Genomic DNA, 21,077 nt, shown 5'->3' with positions numbered 1-21,077 from the left:
GTCAATTAGTAGCATCGTGTGTTTACTGAATTGACTTGGGGGGGGAAGGGCAGGAGGAGAAGTTGGGAAGGAGGAGGCAGCCCATGTTGGATTTGGTGGGGAAAGAGTGGAGGGAACATCATGTGGCAATTATGGTGGACCGATGGGGCAGAGGCTGGAGAGAGCTTCTTGGAACATAGAATTGGGGGTGGATGATTAAGATTGGTTAGTTGGGCACTCTCGGGCCTCATGGAATTCAGGCAACCCTCATGCACTCTCTTTACTTTATCCACGTGATCTTGCAGCTTCCTTCCAAGTTCCAACCTCCTCTCCCACCGAGCTTTCTTCTTCATATCTCTCAAGCATCGCTGTCAATCTATTCTTATTCTTATTATTGTTATTAGTTTAATCATCTTCAATTAGGGTACATTTGAAAAGATTGAAATCTGAAATTTTGAGATTAAGTACTGAAAGTATTAATTAAGTTGTTGAATTGATTAAGGCGTATCTATTTGATAATTGATTGAATTATAATGTTGAATTGTAATATCGCGATAATATTATGGTAAGTAGTACCAAAAAAAAAGAACATCCGAACCCAAATAATAAATGAGTTTTTAAATAGTGTTGGCCTCCTAATAAATACTACACGAAACATTCTCGAGTATTTAGAGCCAAGCACTCTCACTTAATTTCTAATGAACTAATTTTCTTTGCACATACATGAAAATTAGCTAGGAGTATATTATTATTATCGACAGAACTCGCGAGAAAAAAGAGGGGCAAAGGAGGAGGAGGAAGATAGAGAAGTTTTGCACTAATTAGTAACTCGAATCAAAGAGAAATATATAGTATTATTTGTCAATCAATGCAATGGTAATTGCAAATTAAGGCGATAAGGTTTGGTTTTCAATGAATTAAGCTAATTAAATCAACAAGACTTGTTTAATGATTCTCAAGGACATCAATGGGCGTGGCGACAGAAATTCAACTTGTAATGAATGGATGGTGTAGTGAGGCGCTGAGCTGATAAAACCATAAAATCATCATCCCACCCAAGCAGCGGAACATGCAGCAGCGCACCCCATGTTCCATTTGCAGTTAATCTGTCAAAAATTCCCTTGGATCATTCCGATTTGCATCCCGCCGGAATCAGTTCATGCATTCAAAATGTTTCTTTCTCCTCCGTGTTTGGACTAGATAACAGCTAGTAGTACTATTTAATAGATATCATGTAGTAGTACTGATTATTGATTATTCCATTCAAACGCCATCATACGTTCGACCAATAATTGAAGCTCCGATTCAATACAATGCATTGTATGTTTTTGCCCAAGCTCCAGATTTTCTTCGCGACTCAAAATTATAAAGTATATTTTCTGGACTTCTCCATACTTCAGTGCCATGCCATCAAATTTGTACTCATAATTGAAATCAGACTTTTGGAGCTTTTTTTTTTTTTTCCTACTTTTATTTTGAGGTCAAAGTCGGAAAAATTTTTATTCTTCTTTAACTGCTCCAAGAACTCATGCTATATGATCTACGCCCCACACTCCCCCTCCCCTCCCCCCAACAAAAAAAAAAAAAACTTATGCGCATACAGGAAATGGTGATGACAATGGTAGTGTACTGTACTAAATAGTGGGAGTTGCTGGGACGAAGGCATGCAGGAAAATGGCGACAAACAGGGCAGGCAGCTTTAAGTAGTGGCCGGCGAGAGGCAGGCAATTCTTGACAATGTGTTTAATGTGGCGGCCGGAAAAGTCATATCTGTGTCTGTTATTGGCGTCAAAAAAGAGTGAACCAATTAAAACGCCAGTAGTTTCCTTAAAAGCGAAATCTCTAAGGAAGTTGTGAGATTTCCTTCGACAGATATCATGCTTAATTGCACTATTACAGCCTGGGCTAGATGATGCGGTTTAGTCATCATCCGTCCAATGACCTTGACAGCAGAAGTCTTTAAATACTAGTACATGAAAAATGATGGATCATTTAGCCATGACAATCTTGTCGCTGGAGTGGTTAGATTTTGGGTCCATTCATCTGAACTCTTGTAGCTAGTTTCACTACATAACCACATTTACACAAAAAAAAAAAAAGGGAAATCGTAAGTATTTCGAGGCTCATAATTCGTGGAAGAATTGAATTAAGTTGGATCATCATCAACGGATTCAACGTGAACACAAGCTGGTTCAATTGATAAAGACGAATCACTTTCTAACAAAAGGTCGTGTATTCGAATCCCACTATTGAGAGTCACGTTGTGAATAATCTGTAAGAAAATCCTGTAAACGATCTATTATGATTCCGAAAACATATGATATGTTCTAACTTGTCACGGTCAGCGGAACAGAACCTAACCAAAATTGTATTTACAAAAAAAAAAAAAACTCATCAGACCCAATGAATGCATTTCATCATTTCCAATGATTTTACTGTCAAGAGGCGATATTAAATTGATTGCTGAAAATGAATCGAAGCCATCTTTTAATTATTTCCATCCATAAAGTACCGTCCGAGGGATGAAAGCTGTGACCTGTTTTGATCTTGCAAAGACAGGCTTGCGTACAGTTGGCGTTAAATTTCGTTGGACAACAGACCCATCGCCGCCGCAGTCGAAATTGAATTGTCAACAACTCAGACGAGCTTCACAGAGATCTCTCTCTCTTTTGCTTTTTTTTTTTTTTTTGTTCCTTTTAATTTTGACAATTACTAGTTCGAACAAATCATCAGAACAGCATCTTCAAATTATACTAGCCCAAGAAAAATTAGTTTCTTTTTTTTTGTTTTTTGAGGAGTTCCAGGGTTTGGAAATTAGTAGGACCTTAAACACATTTCCGCTGAGTATTGAGTTATTTTTTGGATCATCGCAACCATACTCGGCTTTGTACGAAGATTAAGTAAAATTTCAGGAAGTAGAAAAATCAATGAAACGTCTTCGGACAACATGGAAAATAGCAATGTCGGGAGATCACCTAACCCTGGAAAGGCAAGTCAATTTCAAAGTTACGGAAAACTCTAACATGCACCCACACATTTCCGTACTGTCAAGTCTCAAGTAAGTGTGCTAGGTGCTGTTGGACATGGACCACATCCTTCCTCCTTCGGGGCTCAGAGCTCAGGTTCGGAGGATATACATATACTACTGTCAAAATCCAGCTCTCTAATTTAATTTGGCCATTATTATTTTTATTTTGATCTCACCTAAATTCTAGGCTTTAAGAAGCATTTTTTTTTTTTTTTTGTTCTTTAAGAAAGCTAAAATAGATAGTCTTCCAAAAAGGAAAGGTGGACAGAAGTGGTTTATTTTGCGGTCTGTTACTCAAATTGTAATGGAGCAGCTCCTCTTTGCGGGTTAATTAATAATGTTGGTAGTTCACAACGGTTGAGATATTTGTTAGGTTAAAGACGCAAAATACTTTTGGAACATAAATTGACAGACAAAAATTCCTATAAATGGAAGTATAATCTTTTTCTCTTTCCCTGAGAAAAGCCCATGACAGTGGTCGGAAAAATGGGGGGAACATTTTCCCTCTCAAATGGCAAGAAAAAAAGAGTTAGGGTGGTAGTTCTCAGATACTACTTGACTGTGAAGTATGTCTTGGGTTTTGTAGGGATGAAGAGTCAAGGTAGCAGTAGTGCCTTTTTCTTTTCCATTTTAACTGTTTTCGTTTAAATGCAAAGTAAAACTGGTTCTGCCATATTACTGGCAAAACAATCCTAAAACTAGTCCAACTCGAGAAGCTGATTCGAGTTTTTCACATCATTTTTACCTACTAAAAGAAACTACTGGTATCATGGACAATGGAGTAGGCCAGTTCTGGAAACTACTCGAGAAAACTGACTTAGAAAGGATGGGATGGGAAGGAGCACAGTCGGGAATTGGTCGAGGCTCGAAGATCTCCTCCTACTGATGCCAGGCAAAAGACTTGGGAGTCCGTTTGGACAAGAGTGAGTGAAGCTGCTCTGAGACTCTGCAAGAATTTGAAACCACTTTTCTTTCTTTACACAATCTGACAAACTCCACATGAACCCTGCAATAAAAGGTCCTAACACATTATCTTGTCCACATGGAAGCCAAAGAAAATGACCCCACTACAGATATGACCCCAAACATTCACACTGGATCTGTCCCACACATTCTACCCCTCAAGAAAATGAGCAAAATTTTCGACTGCCTGTTTCATCATTGATTCTCTTCCTACCATGAATAACATATATTCTATTCCTCTTTTGCTCTTTTCCCGGTTTCACAATGACTAGTTAATTGCAAGGGGCAGCCTTTATATATATTTCGCAAACCACAGATCCCTAAAACTCTGGCATCCATCATCAAGATTCAAGCGCTTGCGTCTGTGTTTACTCTTTTCCCTGATAAAGCCAAAAGATAGACAGAACTCTCATTTCCTTTTGCTGCTGTGAGTTGTGAGAATAACCAAAAGAACATTTCTTGGGTCTGCATCCTTCCTTTTTTCCTCACAGTTTACTCGCTCTGGTATCCATTTTCTTGAAGCACAAAATTGGCAGGTGCCAGGTGGGGAACAGGAGGGATACCGATTAACTTTTGGGTCCATTGTGTTTTTCTTCTTTGTTATATATCATTCCTGGCGGAAGTGGAATCACAGCGTACATTGTCTGCACTATTTGTTAGCTTCAGAACCCAGATTCGAGTCGTACAGCCTCTCCAGTCATTGCTCTAATGATTTGAAGCACTGTAACTCTTATGTCTGTTACCCCCTGCACTTTAACCCTTCTCTGTTTCTTCTGCTGCTGCTGCTCTGCCTCTCATCATATTACATTCCAAACCGCAGAACCTCGTATAACTTTACTCTTGACACAAACAAAAGAGAATTTCCTTCTTTAGAATGTTGTTTTCACTGGAAAGAATCTCAAGCCTGAAGCAAATCTGCTTTGCATGGAACCCCTCTAAAATTTGATAGTAGTTAAGGATCGATTCAAATAGCTAGACAAAGAAGTAAATGAACACAGCAAAGCCCAAAATTTTCCGTAGCCTGACTTGAAGAAAGAAACAGAGATGTCTGCGAAGATTCTGCCTCGTTCCAAGGATGAAAACAGAGATCTGCAGAAGCAGATTGGATGCATGAATGGGATCTTTCAGCTCTTTGACGGCCACTACTTCCTCGCTGGTCGACGCTCCGCTGCCCATCATCACAAAAGGCTGCTTCCAGGTACCTTTCTCTATGCTGAAACTGCACAAACGGAAATATTTAGCGTACTTGTACACATTTGAGTCCTCGTTACTCTTAAAAGCAATTGAAAGCATCACAATCCCTCCATGCTGCTTCACATTCCTCAACCATGAAGCATGATACTGCTACTGTCGAGTACAATAATATCCAGACTAAGTATAACGTGAAAAAAAAAAGGAGATGCAGAAAACTAATACTCTCAGTTAACAGGTAATTCATCCAGCTTTACTATTCTTGTTGTGACAAAAGAAGATTTCTTCTAGCCTACGATTGTGGTCTACAAGGTCAATTAAGATATACTGATGCTTACACCATAACCATTTCGGCCTTAACTCAGCATAATCTGAGGTCGCTAGTCCAACAAAATGAATCGAAGCTGTTCTTCAGTTTCTGACATTTCAAACGTTTGCTGCATGTCAAGGTGCCAACCGCCGGCGGGAGCCAAGAAATGCAACAGAGAAGACAACTGTAAGATTCCACATAAATCCTCTTACGGTTGCATAGGTCGAGTTCAGGTACGGTGGATAAGGCACTGACTATATGTTGCACTTGCAGGGAACAAAATTGGAGGTTGTGCAAGACCAACCACGAGTCTCCACTGAATCGCTTGGAACCTCCTTTTCATCGTCTTCTTGTTCATCTACATTTTCTTCGCTTGATCATAGCAAAACACTTCAATGCAGACCACCTTCTTTCACCCAAAATAATCTTCTTGAAAGCACAAACGAAATACCTGTGAAACGACAAAGTTCCTCGTTGCATTTCAGCCAGCAATCCCCTGATATCCGAGATGTTGTAAAGGACTCCATGCAAAGAGAACATCGGCGAATATCAATTAAAACTGCAGCTAGAGAAGATGGAAGAGGCCGCACATTGAAGCATATTGACTCACCAAGGCCTTTCCAGCAGCCCAAAACTGTACAACCCAGAGTTGCAGAGTTTGACAGCCGCAGTCTGGCTAAGCTTCAAGATTCTCCTTGTATTTGCAAGGAAGAGAGCGATGCTTCTCTGCGCCAGGAGCGAAAGGAACCGCCTCGATTCTCCTATGATGAAAGAGAGACACGAAATACATTAAAGTCTGCCTCGAAGCTCAAAGAACTACCTAGGTTGTCACTGGACAGCAGGCAAAGTTCCTTGAGTTCTGCCTCTGAACCAAGGTTGAATTTCCTCTTGAGGGAACTGCGAAAGGGGGAAAACGTAATTGCCAGCAAAATAGTCGATGGCTACCAAGTACCAGGAAGCAATAAGCGACCATCTGGTGTTGTTGCAAAGCTCATGGGTTTGGAAGCTTTTCCAGATTCCGTTACCAATGATGAGGGTGAAACCATAAAAGATAATTCGTGCCATGATAAGGATTTTTTCACAAAATCTTCAAAAGAATCCGACAAATGCAAGAAAAATCCACTACGAATCCAACAGATGGTGCACAAGGATCCCGCTTCACCAGTATCCAAAAATGGCAGCTTGGGAATTCAACCTACTTCCAGTCCAAGGTTTCCTCTAGAAACAGCATCCTGGAGGCAGCCCAATGCCATTAACGACTCTCCAAGAACAGGTCCAGGTAGTTGGAATAGTTACAGAGACACCCCACGGACATCCTCTTCAGTTTACGGTGAGATTGAGAAAAGGATAAGTGAACTTGAGTTCAGGAAATCAGGCAAGGATCTCAGAGCTCTTAAGCAGATACTTGAAGCAATGCAAAACACAAGGATGAGGTTAGACAACAAAGAAGGAGAGCAAGCTGACTTGAGGTCTGAAACAAGCAGATACAGCTTAGATTACAGCTGCTGCAGTGACCTGGATTCAACAGCATTTAAATGCCAAAGCAACAAGATTGACCATTTGGCTTCCAAGAAGGTGACTAGTTCTCCAAAGAGGTTCAACTCTTCAATTTTGATAACAAAACCAGCCAGAACTATGGGCGATGGCAGGATTTCAGGTACGTCAGTGGTCCCTGCTGATGCGCCACATCTCCCAAACCTCCGGACTCGTGAAACTCTATACACTAGAAAAGATTCAGTTTGTAAACTGGCAGCAAAAGATCTAACACCAAAGAAAACTACCCCCCAAAACCCACATCACTGTAAATCTTGCACAGACAAGAAGATCAATAGTAAGATTCCAAAAGTAGTGCAAACAACAAGAGCACCTCAGCTGGCAAAGGTAGAAAACTACGTTGCCTTTGGGAGGAGTTCTGGTTCTGTGAGTCCAAGATTCCAACAGAAGAACCATGGGATTGTAACACAACCTCATCTGACAACTCCATCCCCTGAATTGGGAAAAAGAAGAGGCAAACTGATCGAACCAGATTCAAGTAGTAAACTCAGACCAAAATCAACTTTGCACCGCCGTAAGGACAGAATAAGCTGTACTACTGGCAACAAAGAATTCAGTCACCAAGGTGATACAGCTTCTATACCATCTGAAAGTACCAGTAGCTTAGCCTCCCAAACTGACACAGAAATTACAAGCACAGGATCTTCTACTGAGATCAGAACCAGACGGAAAGTAGACCAAAAAGAAAGGGTAAGCGCTAATGGGCATTCTGCTACATACATGCATTTTTCAAGAATTATTCACTAAAAAGATTGACAATTTTTTATTTCATATGTCCAGAATGGTGCAGCTAGGTTAGGTGAAGACATGCCACTTGCTGAACTCATAATAGTCCCAACTGAACAACCAAGTCCAGTCTCTGTCCTGGACGCAACATTCTGTAGAGAAGATTCACTGTCTCCTGTGAAGAAGATATCAACTGTTTTTCAAGGTAGCAGTTTTAATTCCTGTAACACCCGCATAGCAAATTATGTCCTTGCCTATCAGACAACAAAAGAAACCAAATCACACATAAGTACGACAGTGTACTCTTAGAGTTACTTTTCTCAGGACTGTAAATTCACTATTCTTCTCGTCCTAATTGTCCCCATAACAACAGATTACAGGACTCCAGATCCTGATGAAGCAGAATGGCATTATCTTGGTGATGGGTTCAATCAAAAGAAACTAGAGAACCTAAAGCAATTACTTCATAAGCTCAGATTGCTGAACACAGTTCCTGATGAAGCTAGCACATTTGAATTCGATTCTCTCAGCGAGAGACCTAGCCCGGATCACAGATACATTACCAAGATATTACTAGCGTCGGGTCTCCTTGAAGACATGTGTACAGTATCAACAGATATTCAGCTCCATTCATCAGGCTATTTGATCAATCCTGATTTGTTCCATGTACTGGAACAAACTGAGGAAAACACCATGTCAGCAAATGAGGAACACAGGCGGAGCAATGCTCCTTTAAAGCTTGATCAGAAAATCCATAGAAGGTTGGTATTTGATATTGTAAATGAAATTCTTATACGTAAATTAGCTCCAGAAAGTTCCTTCATGCAAAGAAAGAGAAACAGGACTGGGAAGGAGCTTCTGAGGGAGCTATATTCAGAGGTGGATCATATCCAAGCAAAAACTGACTGCAGCCTAGATAATGCTGATGAAACCACCTGCATCTTATATATGGATATGATGCAACAACGTGATGACTGGGCAGATTACCCAAGTGAGATTCCAGCAGTGGTGTTGGACATGGAGCGACTCATTTTTAAGGACCTGATAACCGAGGTAATTACTGCTCAGGCTTTGGGGCAGTGTGATTGGACTGGAAGGCAATGTAAAACCATTTACTAATGAGTAGTTAATCTTGTGTTCTTTTCTTAACATTCTCTTTCTTCCCCACCATTAATGGGTACCATTGCTTGCAACTTCTCACAATTCAGTTCCAAATAGCTAGGAGTCTTGCTCATGAGACACCAGCCATCCTGTAAAGAAGATGCTATCTTACGTCTAACTACAAACATCCTCGTACATGAGATGGAGTTTTCCCCTTTTCATGTTCCAGATACGTACTTGTGGATGAATCTTGTGTATAGCTGGGAATATCATTTGGTTCGTGAAAGGACGGCAATACAAAAAGTTAAAAGCTCATTTGAGTCCTATTCCCTTCTAGATCGTCCATTTTTTCCCCCAGAAAGTATGACAAAAACCAGTCAGGATTGCTCATATTTGCCTGCTCACTATCAAATAGAAAATATGGGCATTCTAGTCAGATCATCCCAGGTATATGCTAACATTTTTTCACAAGGCCACTGACACCAGAGGTACTAAAACAAGGGATCCGATATAAGATCCTTCACATAATACAGGATTTGCAGCTCCATTTCGCCTGTCACAACAATTTTTTTTTCCTTTTTGGGGGTGGGGGTGTTGGGCGGGGGTGGGGAACATTTCAAATGAACATGGCTCAGTTTTAGCCAAGTACTAACCAGAGAAATCAAGTTTCAGCAAGCATCCTAACAAAGGGATTTCCAAGTTGTAGCATTGACAATGTAAAGACAGAAAGCAAAATCGTTATAGCTGTTATCATGTTGGTTTCAAGAAAAAATGGCCGAAAAACAAAAATTTTCAGGAAAAGAGATTATCAGAAACTCCTTATCAGTTAATGAAATCCTATAATTTTTAATAGTTCTGGAAGACTTCTAGCAAAAGATTTTGCCCATGTACATTATTTGAACCTATTCCAATACATGCACAGAGACATATACATACACCAAAAAATGCCAACAAAATGTTGAAAAACTGGGGGTGGCAATAGCAATTTGACAAGTCATTGTTCTAGCAATACCCACGAAAATGGAAATGATCTCTTCAAGTACACTTAAATCCTAAAATACCCATGAAAATGGAAATCCTTGCAACAATAACTTCATCAGAATAAAAGGACAAAAATTTCAAAAGTTAAACAGTAACAATTAGCTTTGTTATTATCAGGTCATAAATACAAAAAAGCACAGAACAACAAACGTAGAAACATTATATCAACTGCGAAGAATTATCATCGATAGACGTTCACGAGGACAACCGAGAATGACTTGCCCCAAGAACTTGTTATATGTGGGAACATCGGTCTCTAACAGTCCTGTATACAGACAACTCTAATACATTCATTCTAACTAACCTGGAACCAGCATGTATTGCCAGTTCCCTGAAGAAGTGTACAAGTTCAAATATGAACACACCTAATTTACAAGTGAGTCAGTTCCTGCAGATTCGTATGACGGCTTCAGAATTTGTTCCACCCGCCTTTTCTTGTCATCCATCCCATCGTCATTCCCAAACCAAGTGGAATTTTTATCAATTCCCTGGTTCTGAGAGCTTATAGCCACACGCAAGCACCTTTTGCCACCTCCAAGCTTAAATCGCACATTTGGTCTCCCGTTCAAAGGAACCTTTTTCCTCCCATCTTCGAAATCAAATGTTCCACTCTTAACCGCCTCAATGCCAGGTGCAAATGTCTCCATTGCAGAAATGTGACTAACCGGAACTTCAAGGTTAGCACTCTGCAGGAAGACTTCGTCCGAGAGTTTAGCAGGAGGAAGAACTAAAGACACCTCCTTCTCCCCATGCTGCAGAGGTGGAGTAAGAAATGGATTACGTTCCACCAATCCCTTTTCCTTAGCTTCATTCCCAAAATCAACCTCTACGGATGGCTGAGTCCCGTTGCAAGCCATTCGCTGCTGCAAATTTGCAAAAGTTTTATCCAACTCTCTTCTCTTTTCAACAGGCCCCCCGACTTCGTCCTCCCAAATCTGTGCCATTTTCTCATCTATTTTATGCAGGTTGACATAGGTCTCAGGGTCTGGAAATACAGGTAACCAAGGTGGTATATGCTCAGCAGGTGGGCTCCCTCCAGTCTGCTCAAAAGTCCTGCCAGGCTCCCGTTCTTTTAAAACAGGAAATCCAGGAAGTGAATAAGCAAATGGGATCTCCTCAGCCTCTCCAACATACCGCACCATCTCCCGCACAGTCCCTGAACCCAAAAGACAATGATGAACATCGGAAGCACCCGAAAACCCCTGTATTGAACCCAAATCTTCCAGCCCTTGAATTATATCAAACACATTAGACTGACTCCTACCCGCTAAATTTGCAAACATATTCCCAGTCTTCCCGATCTCTAGAATGTGCCGAACAGCCACATCAGACAGGGTGTCCAGAGTGGTGCGCTGGAAGCCCTGGAACCCTGCAGCCTCGCATATCTGAGCCACAGCAACTTTAGCAATGGAAAGGCCAAAGTCGTCAGCTCGTGACCTACTCTTCTTGCTATGGAGATGATTCAAATTATTTTCCCCCTCTTTTACATTCTCCCCACCTCCATCGCTCATATTCGGCACCGCCACTTCATATCACTTCATCCAAACTATATTTCCCAAAATTCCATCCATTTTGCTGACAAAGGAGGAGAAATCAAAATTGAAACCATTCCTAGAAAAACCCTAGATTCTTCCACAGGACTTGTTGAGTTAAGAAATTCAAAAAATTTGAGGAGGTAAAAGGTAAAATAGATCAGAAATATACGTATGGACAGTTTTCTAGGGTTTTATTGGCGGCAACCGAGGTAGAGCTTGAGCTCAGTTCAAAAGCACACCCCGGGTAACGCTCTGACCAGACCAGACCCGAAGATTACGTCTTGTACTAATAGATTACTTGACAAGTAGGTAGAAGGGCTAATTGAAAGAGAAACACCTGGACCTTTTTCTTTTTTTTTTTTTTTGGGGGTGTTATCTTCCTTTTCCGGGTTGGAGCCTTGGGAGAGATAGAGAAAACGGCGCCGGCATAAGGAGAAGGGACGTCGGGTTTAGATAAGGGGTTTTGTATTTATGGACGGAGAATTGGAGAAGCGGCGAGGATTGGGGCGGTGAGATTGGGGAATTGCTCGAAGCCGGACACTGCCGGTAACGATGTGACGCGTGTTTAATGAAAAGAGTATTCAGACATGCACTAATACATGGTTTTTTTTTTTAATATATGGATTACACACACGTTTCCGGTTACGTTTACATGATTCTAATTATTTTTATCTCACATATATCAGATTATAAAAAATATATATAATCACAAAATAGATGTCCAAATAATATCCTATTCAGACACATTAAGTACTATTAAGTGTGTTTGGATAGAGTGTTATTTGAAATAATTAATGTAGTACTTTTTATGATATAATGTATATGAGATAAAAAGATAGTTGAAAATATAAAAAAGTGGATTGAGAATTATATTTATGATGCAAGCGAAATATTAGATGAAATAATTCAGCAATTCAAACACACTTACTAGTATTTCCATCTAACACTTACTATACTATCCTACGGAAACAGATATATTCTTTTTATGAAATAATAGTCACAATTTAAGTGGTGGTTGATAATTGAAACTCGTGACACCAAAATTTAAAAGAAAATTATGTTAAAACTTTTAGTGAAAGACCAAAAAGAGAAAAAACAAGGCAACATAGTCTTTGTTTTTTCATAATATATGTATTGAAATTCTTTTAAATTTTGGTAAGTGTTAACGTGATAAAGGGTACAAGTATTATTTTTCCTATTTATGTACATGTTCAATTTTATGATGTTCTTGCCATTTCAAATGAAATTTTAAATTTTAAATTCAAATTAAATCTTTTCTACACCGCCAACGTAAGATGAGTTTACACTGATGACTCATAGTAAATTGGTGACGTCTCTTCTATGAAATTTGATAACTTAATATATCCTGTTAATTATTTATTTTCTCTGTCATCTAACTTTTCATGAACTATTCAGATGAAATAGAGTAGTTTTCTAGTGCTGCCAAACTATTCCTTCTCTCCCTGTATCAATCTCCTAACTTCACCGCTTTGAATCTCTTCCTCTATCAGTCAATATGACTTGGTTATGGATGATGATGAGAAAGATTAAGCTGCTCCAAGTATATGATTCAAAACAAAAGTAGGCGCAAAGGATTTTAAGTATCTCACCTTATCGGTTCTTGTTCTAGGGTTTCTACTTTCTTGAGATGCTTACCGTCAGTTACTTTTTCCGTTATTGAAACAAGCAAGGGCTTAAATTTTGCAGTAGATTTTGATTAGTTAAATATGAAAAATATGTTTTAGGTGGGAGATATCAAAAGTTAAAAATAAATGTATCTAAACCTCTTGTGTGCGTGAACCCAATTTCTACACGTTGGATTGCAAGCAAAATGTGGAAAAGAAATGAAAATAATTCTTACCTCACCAGTTTTCATCCCAAAAAAGAGACAAATTTTTTTTAATTTACGTTTCTTGCAAATGTCGCTAGAGAAATGACAGGGAAAACGAAAACAACACGTGCTTCCGTTGCATAGTGGTAGTGCGTTCGCTTCGTAAGCGAAAGGTCGCGAGTTCGATCCTCGCCGGGAGCTGTCCTTCCTTCCATTCTATTTTTGAACTGTTCTGTTGGGTTGGGCTTGGGCCTTAGCCTTGATTATCCTGTTGCTTACGTCTCTCGGTCGGTGTCCGTGAGTTTTACCACACGTCTATTGGGCTGTAGCAAATCAAGACACCATCTTCTATTATATGATGCAAGAAGAAGTAATTCAACAAATGAGTAGAATCTGAGGGCTAAGACTTTTAATTTATTTATTTATATTTTCGGGAGAAAGTACAATCTTAAGACTGGCGAGGATAACTTAGAGATGTTAGAGTAAGGTCCAAAAGACGAGGTTCTCGTCACAATTGCCAAAGTCTGGAAAGGATTTAGTTAGGTGCCTTAAATAGTGAAAAGGACATTGTTTCATCGGATCTCTTGTTCAAGGAACAAATCTACTTCCCTTGTCCTCTGTTTTTTTTTTTTTTTTGAGAGACGGTAACTGTAGTATATCTTAATCTATCCTATACTAGAGAAGGGGGTGGACCTAAGGAGATTCAGGAATAATCTGAAGGGGACTGAACCACTATCGGACAAAACGGATGCACTACGTACCCGTCTGGATTTTTTGAACCAAATCCACATTTTAATGTGGCAATTAGTGGGAGGTAAGGGCCTCACCAAGCCTTAAAGGCTTGATGGTGGCCACCAGCCTTTGATTAATCATTTTTTTTGGGATGGTGGTTACTTCCCTTGTTCTCTAATCACTTTTTTTTTTTTTTGTGGATTGATTAATCTATTCTAGACGATCCTAATTCTTTATTCTCTAAGAAGATCATTTTTGTCTTTTTATTTTCAAGCACAACTATTATCTCTTCCTGTCCTTTTTTTTATATTTTTCTTTTAAAAACCGTTGAATTGTTTGTCTGCCCCCCCCCCCCTTTTTTTTTTTTCCATTTGTTAGCAAGGATTCCATGTCGTTGGGCTCTTAAACCTGAGAGAATCACTTCCAGAATCTAGATTTCTGAAGCAACTCAAAAACAAATTCAAGAAAGTCTTATCTCATCTCATGGTTATCATTTTCCCCCCTTTAAAAAATTAGCAGTACTGATCTGTAAACTTTAACATAAAGGCACATTAATTACATTGGAAAACCAAGGTTACAGGAGTAGGCACAAATGGGCTCTCTTCTCATGCAATACAGGAGGTGAAAATTTCTTAGGCATGCGAAGCCGCACGATCTGCAGTCTGTTAAGTTGTCTGTGCTTTGATAATGAATAAAAAGAAAGGCAGTGCCAAAGAAGATTGGTAGGGCACAATTCGAGGGTTTATGACATATAGTAGTAATATATACAGTTATACACCCCACAGCTCAGCTTTTTCTAAGACCAAGAGCTTATTGCCACAGCCTGGGCAAAGTTAACATACTTTAACCTCAAAGGTTGAAATATTGTTAGCATAATGGGGTATTGAAATCCCTCTTAATTTGTTCTCCATTGCTAAAAGATGTATTTAAAAAAAAAATTCAAGAAAAGCAAAACTGCCCATACATGTGTATGCATGTACGCTTACGTACATATAGCATGTAAATTGTAAGACATAATCGACGTAGACTTGCATGCAGTTGTTTCCTCTCATTAGTGTCAAGGAAATGAAAATTGTTAAGCATCTAAAGTATTGCGACCATCATAAAGCTTCGCTTCATCGAGAATGAAAGATGTGTAATCCAGAGTACACGCTGTGCTTTAGCTTTAGCTTCAGCTTGGGCAATATCGTCTAGCTTTAATCAGCCTGTCTACTGAGAGATATAAACACCGACAAAAATCCCTCCATTCCTACCCATATAACCAACCAATTGAGAAGCTAACTAGTTAGGATGCCATATATATAAGGATGTAGCAATGAAGGGATACCTAAAAAGGGACTTGATCGTTGTAGTCTATTTTCCCCTCATGTGACCATAGAAAAAGGGGGAAAAAATACATATTCCTTAATTGATTTGCTTTTCTTCTCATCAAATCAATTACAAGAGACAATCTACCATTCTAGTACACTTGTGAAAAGTTGTATATTGGTATTCTTTTGTGGCTTAATTTGGTGAAAAGTCCTTAAGTTTTAACGAGGAACGAGCTAGCAAAAAGAGTTGCTGAATATAGGAATTCTCAATTCTTTCTTCATTCCTATATAGCAAACTTTGTTCTCAATTTTTTAACCCAAGTAAAATAGGGCCAATAAACACCTTAAAAGGTATATAGTATTTATATACACCTCAAGAATTGATCAAACATCCCCTTCTTCTTTAGTGAAATTGTTAAATGAGCTTTTGCACTCAAACTGTGTCTTTGTGACATACAAATAATAGCAAATCGGGGGAAAAGCTGTGACTTTTGTCATCCATGTAGCACGTACATTACAAATCACCATGCTTTGATCGATATCTCATTTTACTTGTCGTAGTTTTTTGACACAAAATTATTTAATCTTTGAAGCATTCAGTCATTACACATTTGACATCGTAATATAGGTTTCACATCATGAACTCTAGATGCGCACCAAATATGCAGAAAATGCAACGCAAAGAAGATCTATTACTCTCATCTTTGACCAATGATTCAAAAGCAAAAAAAATAATAAATAAAGCGGGCGCCGCAAGGAAAATGAAAATAAAAAAAACTCTAGAGAGTGGAAGTCCGAATAACAAGGATTAACTAATCACCAGCCATTGGGTTGGTAGCCACCATCAAGCCTTTAAGACTTGGCCTCCCACTAATTACCACATTAAAATACGGATTTGCTTCAAAAAATTCAGACAGGTGCGTAGTGCACCGTTTGGTCATATGGTTCATCTCCGGAAAAAAAAAAAAAAAGAATAACAAGGATTAACTGCAAGATGTCCAATGTATATAACGTTAGGCGTGTTTCCATTGTTCTCTACTATCTTTGGGCTGTCAAGATTCCCGGAGGGTCTTATCCTTATCAGAGAACTTCAGAAAGTCAAGAAGTAGGAGAAATGCTACACAGATAGCTTTCATGGGTGTGAATATTTCAGCGGGTGTTATCCCTAATAAATTACAGAAACTCGAAGAGAAAATGACTAAGCCATTAAAGTCATTTGGCTTGCTAGGCAGCGTATGAAATAAGAATAGGACCAGTAGACTAACAAAATTGGCCGGTGAAGGATCTCCTGCGAAAGCTTTCCATGTGGTCCCTTATTTAACAAACATGATCCTCTCGATCAAAAGAAAAGAGCAAAGCTTCCGAACCCTAAGTAAACTTTGTATTGTATTTGTACCACAGGCTTCTTCTCTTCTTCTTTCGGCTTCTCCCTTGTCCTCCCCTAGGTTCTTGGTTGAGGACCACAAACCCTCCCATCTTTTCTTTTGATGCCTCTCTTTTTAATCAGCTGGTCCTCCTCCTAACAGTAGCAGATACTCATGTTGGATCTCGTGCAGAGATAGCTACACACCACTAGCTACTATACTGCAATCTCTATCCCGTCTTATTCCACAAAACACACCCTTTTCTACTTCTTTTTGTTCTTAATCGCGACAGCCCCATCTTTGCTCATTCTTTACGTTTTTTGCACAAATTAGTCTCAAAACAAATGCAAAATGCTTATCTCCTCTCTTCACTTGGTTTTTGTACTAGGGTTTAACTAAATCAAAACACGGAGGATTATCCCCCCTCCCCCCCCAAAAAAAAAACAAAGGATCCCTAAATCAGTGTGGAAGATGGTTGAAAAGTCTAGCATTTGATTTAACACGTATACGTCTTTTTGTCTCTGCACATTGGCCAAACTTTCTTGTGAGGGTGCAAAAACGAGTACCAATCTCGAAAGAAAGTTTCGCTGCTCTTTTTCGCCAAACAAAGTTGAAAAGTCTGAAGAACATCAGAACTACATGTCTACGAAGTAAATAATTAGATCAGCCATGAAAAGAGGATCTACCAATTGAGTGCTTCGCATATTCGTTGTACAAATGCTTGGCAAAATAACAAGATGAATAATGTATACAAACACCATTCAGAAACTTTGCAACGTAACAACATATCAGATACTAATGGGTACGATCGACCAACAAGATAACCATAATTAATGCTCCTTCACTCTCTCTACTGAGGCATTCATATATCCTCGGTCGATATGAATAAAAATCCAGTTTTGCATCTTCTTATCAAACATGAAATATCTGTCGCACCAATTGAATAGGGTCCAAATGTAAATCTCTTTGAAGGGTTTCTCGGCAGTTCAAACAATGAAAGCTTACACAATCAATCATGAGATCATGGCAGTGATGACAACAATTGTTAACATCTGAAATTGAACTTTCCATGAAGCAATAGATTGTCATCAAATGCACATATAACCCCCACGAAGGCCTATTTGATCCCCCAAAATGTTTTGCTCTAAAATACTATACGTATACATTGATCACAAATTTACTCCTAATCATGCAGCCATATATATATCTGCTTTGCTTCTGAAGCAGTTACAAACTTTTGTAATATATATAGAGGTTTGAGATTAATTACCTTGAACTGAAGTCATTGTCAAGGTCTTGCTTGCTTTCGCGATCATTTTGTGAAGGGAGGAGATTGGTGGTTGCACTTAGTATGCGAAAGGGTCTACCAGCAGCATGTTGGCTTGTAGAGTCACTAACAGGTGGTGCTAGGGAATTCGTGAGTGGATTTTCCGTAGCCGAGTTCAGCATTTGGAACTCGATTTGTTTCTGGGCGTAATCCACTGTAACAGCAGGAGCAATGTGGGAAGGAAAATAAGACTGCGTTATACTACTAGCAGGCTGGTAGACGAGAACCTGAGGTCCGCCTGATGGCACGGACATCGTTGATGGCAATGGCACAACGCTGAAGTTGTGGAAATCTTCCGGTTGGGGTACTGGAGTCAACCCAGATGGGCTTCCAGATTGTGACAAAGACAAATTTGAAGGATCCCATCTGATTAAAGAATTGTATGGCAGCACTGTGCTATTCAGCAACCCTAGGCTTGGTGAAGTAGAGTGGCCAAGTCTTGAGAAAAAATTGTTGGATGAAAAATATGCAGCGCCATGACTAGTGCTTTCATAATTATTGCTATGTTGCTTCCCCTCTTCACTTGATCTTGTCCAAGTTTCTTTATCCTCGGACGAATCCCCTGACCTTGCGATTAATTCCTTGGATTTAGGCCTCAAAATGGCATCCGAATCCCACGTCTTCGACCCTGATGGTTCACTAGGATGATGATCGTGATCCCCCCAATTGATACTAGCACCAATCCTAAGTCCTTGATCCTTGGTTACTTGATGAGCTCCAACTCCAGGATGATGAGTACCCCAAACTGGTTGAAAACTATGGTTAAAGCTTCCGGGAGGCATTTGCAGCGGGGGCAGCTCATCTATCTCGTGCTTGGCGGCATTCAACAACCAATCAACAACTTTACTTGGCTGACTAAGCCCTAACCTGTCTTGAAGATCATAAAGTTGAACAGCTGTGGGAACAGAAAGTCTAACACGCCTGTCTCTAAGCCCTCTCACAGTGCAGACTTTGCTATGCCGGTCTTTACCTCCAAATGCCCTTGACACCCGCACAATCCGTGGATCTTTCAACCTTGACCATGATGATGATGATGATGATGCCGCTGCTGCTGAAGTACCGGATATTGAGGCCTTATAATTAGAAGTCTTCTCATCTGTTGCTGTGTTGCCTTCTTGTTTTGCTGTAACATCTGCCGCCGCATCTATTTCCCTGGCAATCATCTTTTGTTTCTCATGATAATTGGGGTCAAATACCGAAAATGCAAGCCAACCAGTTCGACCAGTGCTCCCCAAGGAATGTGACTGAAGGAAGCAACTCTCCTTTCACGAAATTAGGGACTTAATTCTCAGAAACAGTTTTCTGCGCCACAACCTAAAAGAAGTAAGCTAAATATACGAGCAATCATTGCTATTAATTAAACAACCCTCAACATAAAAAGTGCAAAAAATATATGTCTGCATTGTTAGGATGCCAATCAATAATTCAAGTAGGGTAAAGACCGAATATTAATATTTCTATGGTGATGCCACAATATGCTGAGTGTGGTTGCTGAAGATGGCTTATGGCAGGAAACGAAAAGGGCCCACGCGGGCAACGGAAGCCCTCTACCGAAGCTATGCTTCAAGTAATCTTAATCTGCAGTGCACGATAAGGAATAATAAGCATGAGAGAAAAATCTTACTCACCGCAGCGACAGTCAAGCAAGCAGCTCCTACGTGTGTTGCTAATTGCAAAGCATGAAGAGAAGAAAGAATGGCAGCTTAATTTCTTTGGATTCAGTGCTGCAGAGCCCTAGCTGTCTCTTCAACAACTTGTGGGGAAGGTTTTGAAGGAGGACGCTCAATTTTCAACATTTGCAGAGAGAACACCCTTAAATGAAGTTGTGCGATGGTGAAGAGAAGATGCCGGAATTCAACCGACCACGGCACAAGGGGGGAAAAATAAACCCCAGGAAAGAAAGCAGTGGCTCATAGACAGCCACGTGTACCCTTGGCATCTGACAGATAAAATAATGTGCTAGTCAAAATCTTATCAAATTTTCTTCACGCATGCTGAGCTATCATTGCCTTGATAACTAAGTCGTGACCTTCTTCTGCAAGTGCGATGTCACTCCGGACGTTGTTTTCTGGCAGGCAAATACCACTCACTGCTGGTGTGTGTGTACTAACTAGTAGTATATGTATATGTATATGTATACATATGTATCATTTGGTCCTGAGAGACAAATTAATTAATTTGCTTCTAAGTAAGCAAAGGCCGGGGTTTCTATTTCAACAACCTTTGCCTTGGGGGACCATCGAACACGTTTACTCGGAAAGTTGGCCTTTGATGCTTGTATTGACAACTGAATGAAGAAAAAAAAAGAAAAGAAAAGAGGAAGAAGCAATTCTGCTTGAATTCCAATTGAAGTTGCAAAAACTTTTAGAGCCGCTGCGCTGCTTAACTCATTGATTTTCCTTTTCTTTTTCTTTTGAGCTTGGACTGATCAAATATAGTAGGAGTAGTTAGTATTTTAAGTCCAAGTTTAAGCCAAGAAGAGTATTCAGACCTTATTAATGGCTACCATATATTTTTCTTTCAAGAATAGGTTACGTGCATTCATTCACTCACGCAGCTTGAATTGACAGATATTAATTGGACTCAATTTGTTCACGTGGCCCTAATTCTAAGAACACCAATCAATAGGACGGGCACCGTCGCCCCCACACAAAAAAAAAAAAAATTGATGAAGCAAGATGCAAGATTGAGTTTGAAGTTAGATTTAATTAGTGAGAGTCGTCATGAATTAAGTACGACTTTAATTGGCTGGTCATGAATCATATATGATAGGGAATCATGCTACTGTGTCGTCTTGTTCATTTAGCTAGCAAGCAGTAGCATGCGTGGTCGTGTCTTCTTCTGTTCACATATAAGCAAACAAATGTTACTTGAAGTGGGGTGAGAATTTGACAAGCCAAGTTACAGTAGCAGGCAGCAGAACTAGTGTCAATTAGGAAAGTTTGATCAATCTTGAAAAGTAATGGTGTCTGGGTAAAAACTAGTGAAAGCAACAACAGCGTCATCTTTGATGTGTATTATGCATGCACGAGCAGAGGGAAGCTATATATATATATATATATATTCTTATAGATTAGTAGCAGCA

At 39.6% G+C, this 21,077-nt stretch overlaps 3 protein-coding genes and 1 non-coding gene across 5 annotated transcripts; 2 read left to right on the top strand and 2 right to left on the bottom strand.

Annotated features, from left to right (window-relative positions):
• The first annotated feature begins 4,243 nt into the window (after positions 1-4,243).
• LOC113752806 (protein LONGIFOLIA 1-like) lies at positions 4,244-9,111 on the top strand. Its single transcript, XM_027296862.1, has 5 exons — positions 4,244-5,212; positions 5,577-5,657; positions 5,745-7,715; positions 7,806-7,956; positions 8,125-9,111. The coding sequence occupies exons 1-5, from the start codon at positions 5,015-5,017 to the stop codon at positions 8,868-8,870; spliced, it is 3,147 nt and encodes a 1,048-aa protein (XP_027152663.1). The 5' UTR covers positions 4,244-5,014; the 3' UTR covers positions 8,871-9,111.
• Positions 9,112-9,977: 866 nt separating this feature from the next.
• Positions 9,978-11,972, bottom strand: LOC113751743 (transcription initiation factor TFIID subunit 8). Its single transcript, XM_027295858.1, has one exon. It carries the CDS (start codon positions 11,402-11,404, stop codon positions 10,259-10,261), a length of 1,146 nt encoding a protein of 381 aa, XP_027151659.1. The 5' UTR covers positions 11,405-11,972; the 3' UTR covers positions 9,978-10,258.
• A 1,416-nt stretch (positions 11,973-13,388) lies between these two features.
• On the top strand, positions 13,389-13,460 carry TRNAT-CGU. Its single transcript has one exon. It is a non-coding gene; the product is annotated as a tRNA-Thr (tRNA).
• Positions 13,461-17,335: 3,875 nt separating this feature from the next.
• Positions 17,336-19,977, bottom strand: LOC113752933 (transcription factor TCP5-like). Of its 2 annotated transcripts, none has more exons than XM_027296992.1 (2): positions 19,621-19,977; positions 17,336-19,306 (listed from the first exon to the last, which is right to left on the bottom strand). In XM_027296992.1, exon 2 carries the CDS (start codon positions 19,153-19,155, stop codon positions 17,932-17,934), a length of 1,224 nt encoding a protein of 407 aa, XP_027152793.1. In that variant the 5' UTR covers positions 19,156-19,306; positions 19,621-19,977; the 3' UTR covers positions 17,336-17,931. The 2 variants fall into 2 exon arrangements, with proteins under 2 accessions (XP_027152793.1, XP_027152792.1); XM_027296991.1 differs by having other exon boundaries at positions 17,336-19,294.
• Positions 19,978-21,077: the final 1,100 nt, after the last annotated feature.

The sequence above is a fragment of the Coffea eugenioides genome, chromosome 11 (assembly GCF_003713205.1).
Source record: "Coffea eugenioides isolate CCC68of chromosome 11, Ceug_1.0, whole genome shotgun sequence".
Lineage (NCBI taxonomy): Eukaryota > Viridiplantae > Streptophyta > Magnoliopsida > Gentianales > Rubiaceae > Coffea > Coffea eugenioides.
Note: the sequence above shows the minus strand (reverse complement) of the source record. Positions and strands in the feature narration are given on the sequence as shown.

Excerpts from the sequence above, each read along its gene's own strand:
- LOC113752806 (XM_027296862.1), top strand. The coding sequence starts at position 5,015 with ATGTCTGCGAAGATTCTGCCTCGTTCCAAGGATGAAAACAGAGATCTG. Across the intron at positions 5,213-5,576 it reads CACAAACGGAAATATTTAGC|TTTCTGACATTTCAAACGTT; the intron begins GTACTTGTACAC and ends GCTGTTCTTCAG. Across the intron at positions 7,957-8,124 it reads GATATCAACTGTTTTTCAAG|ATTACAGGACTCCAGATCCT; the intron begins GTAGCAGTTTTA and ends CCATAACAACAG.
- LOC113751743 (XM_027295858.1), bottom strand. The coding sequence starts at position 11,404 with ATGAGCGATGGAGGTGGGGAGAATGTAAAAGAGGGGGAAAATAATTTG.
- LOC113752933 (XM_027296992.1), bottom strand. The coding sequence starts at position 19,155 with ATGATTGCCAGGGAAATAGATGCGGCGGCAGATGTTACAGCAAAACAA.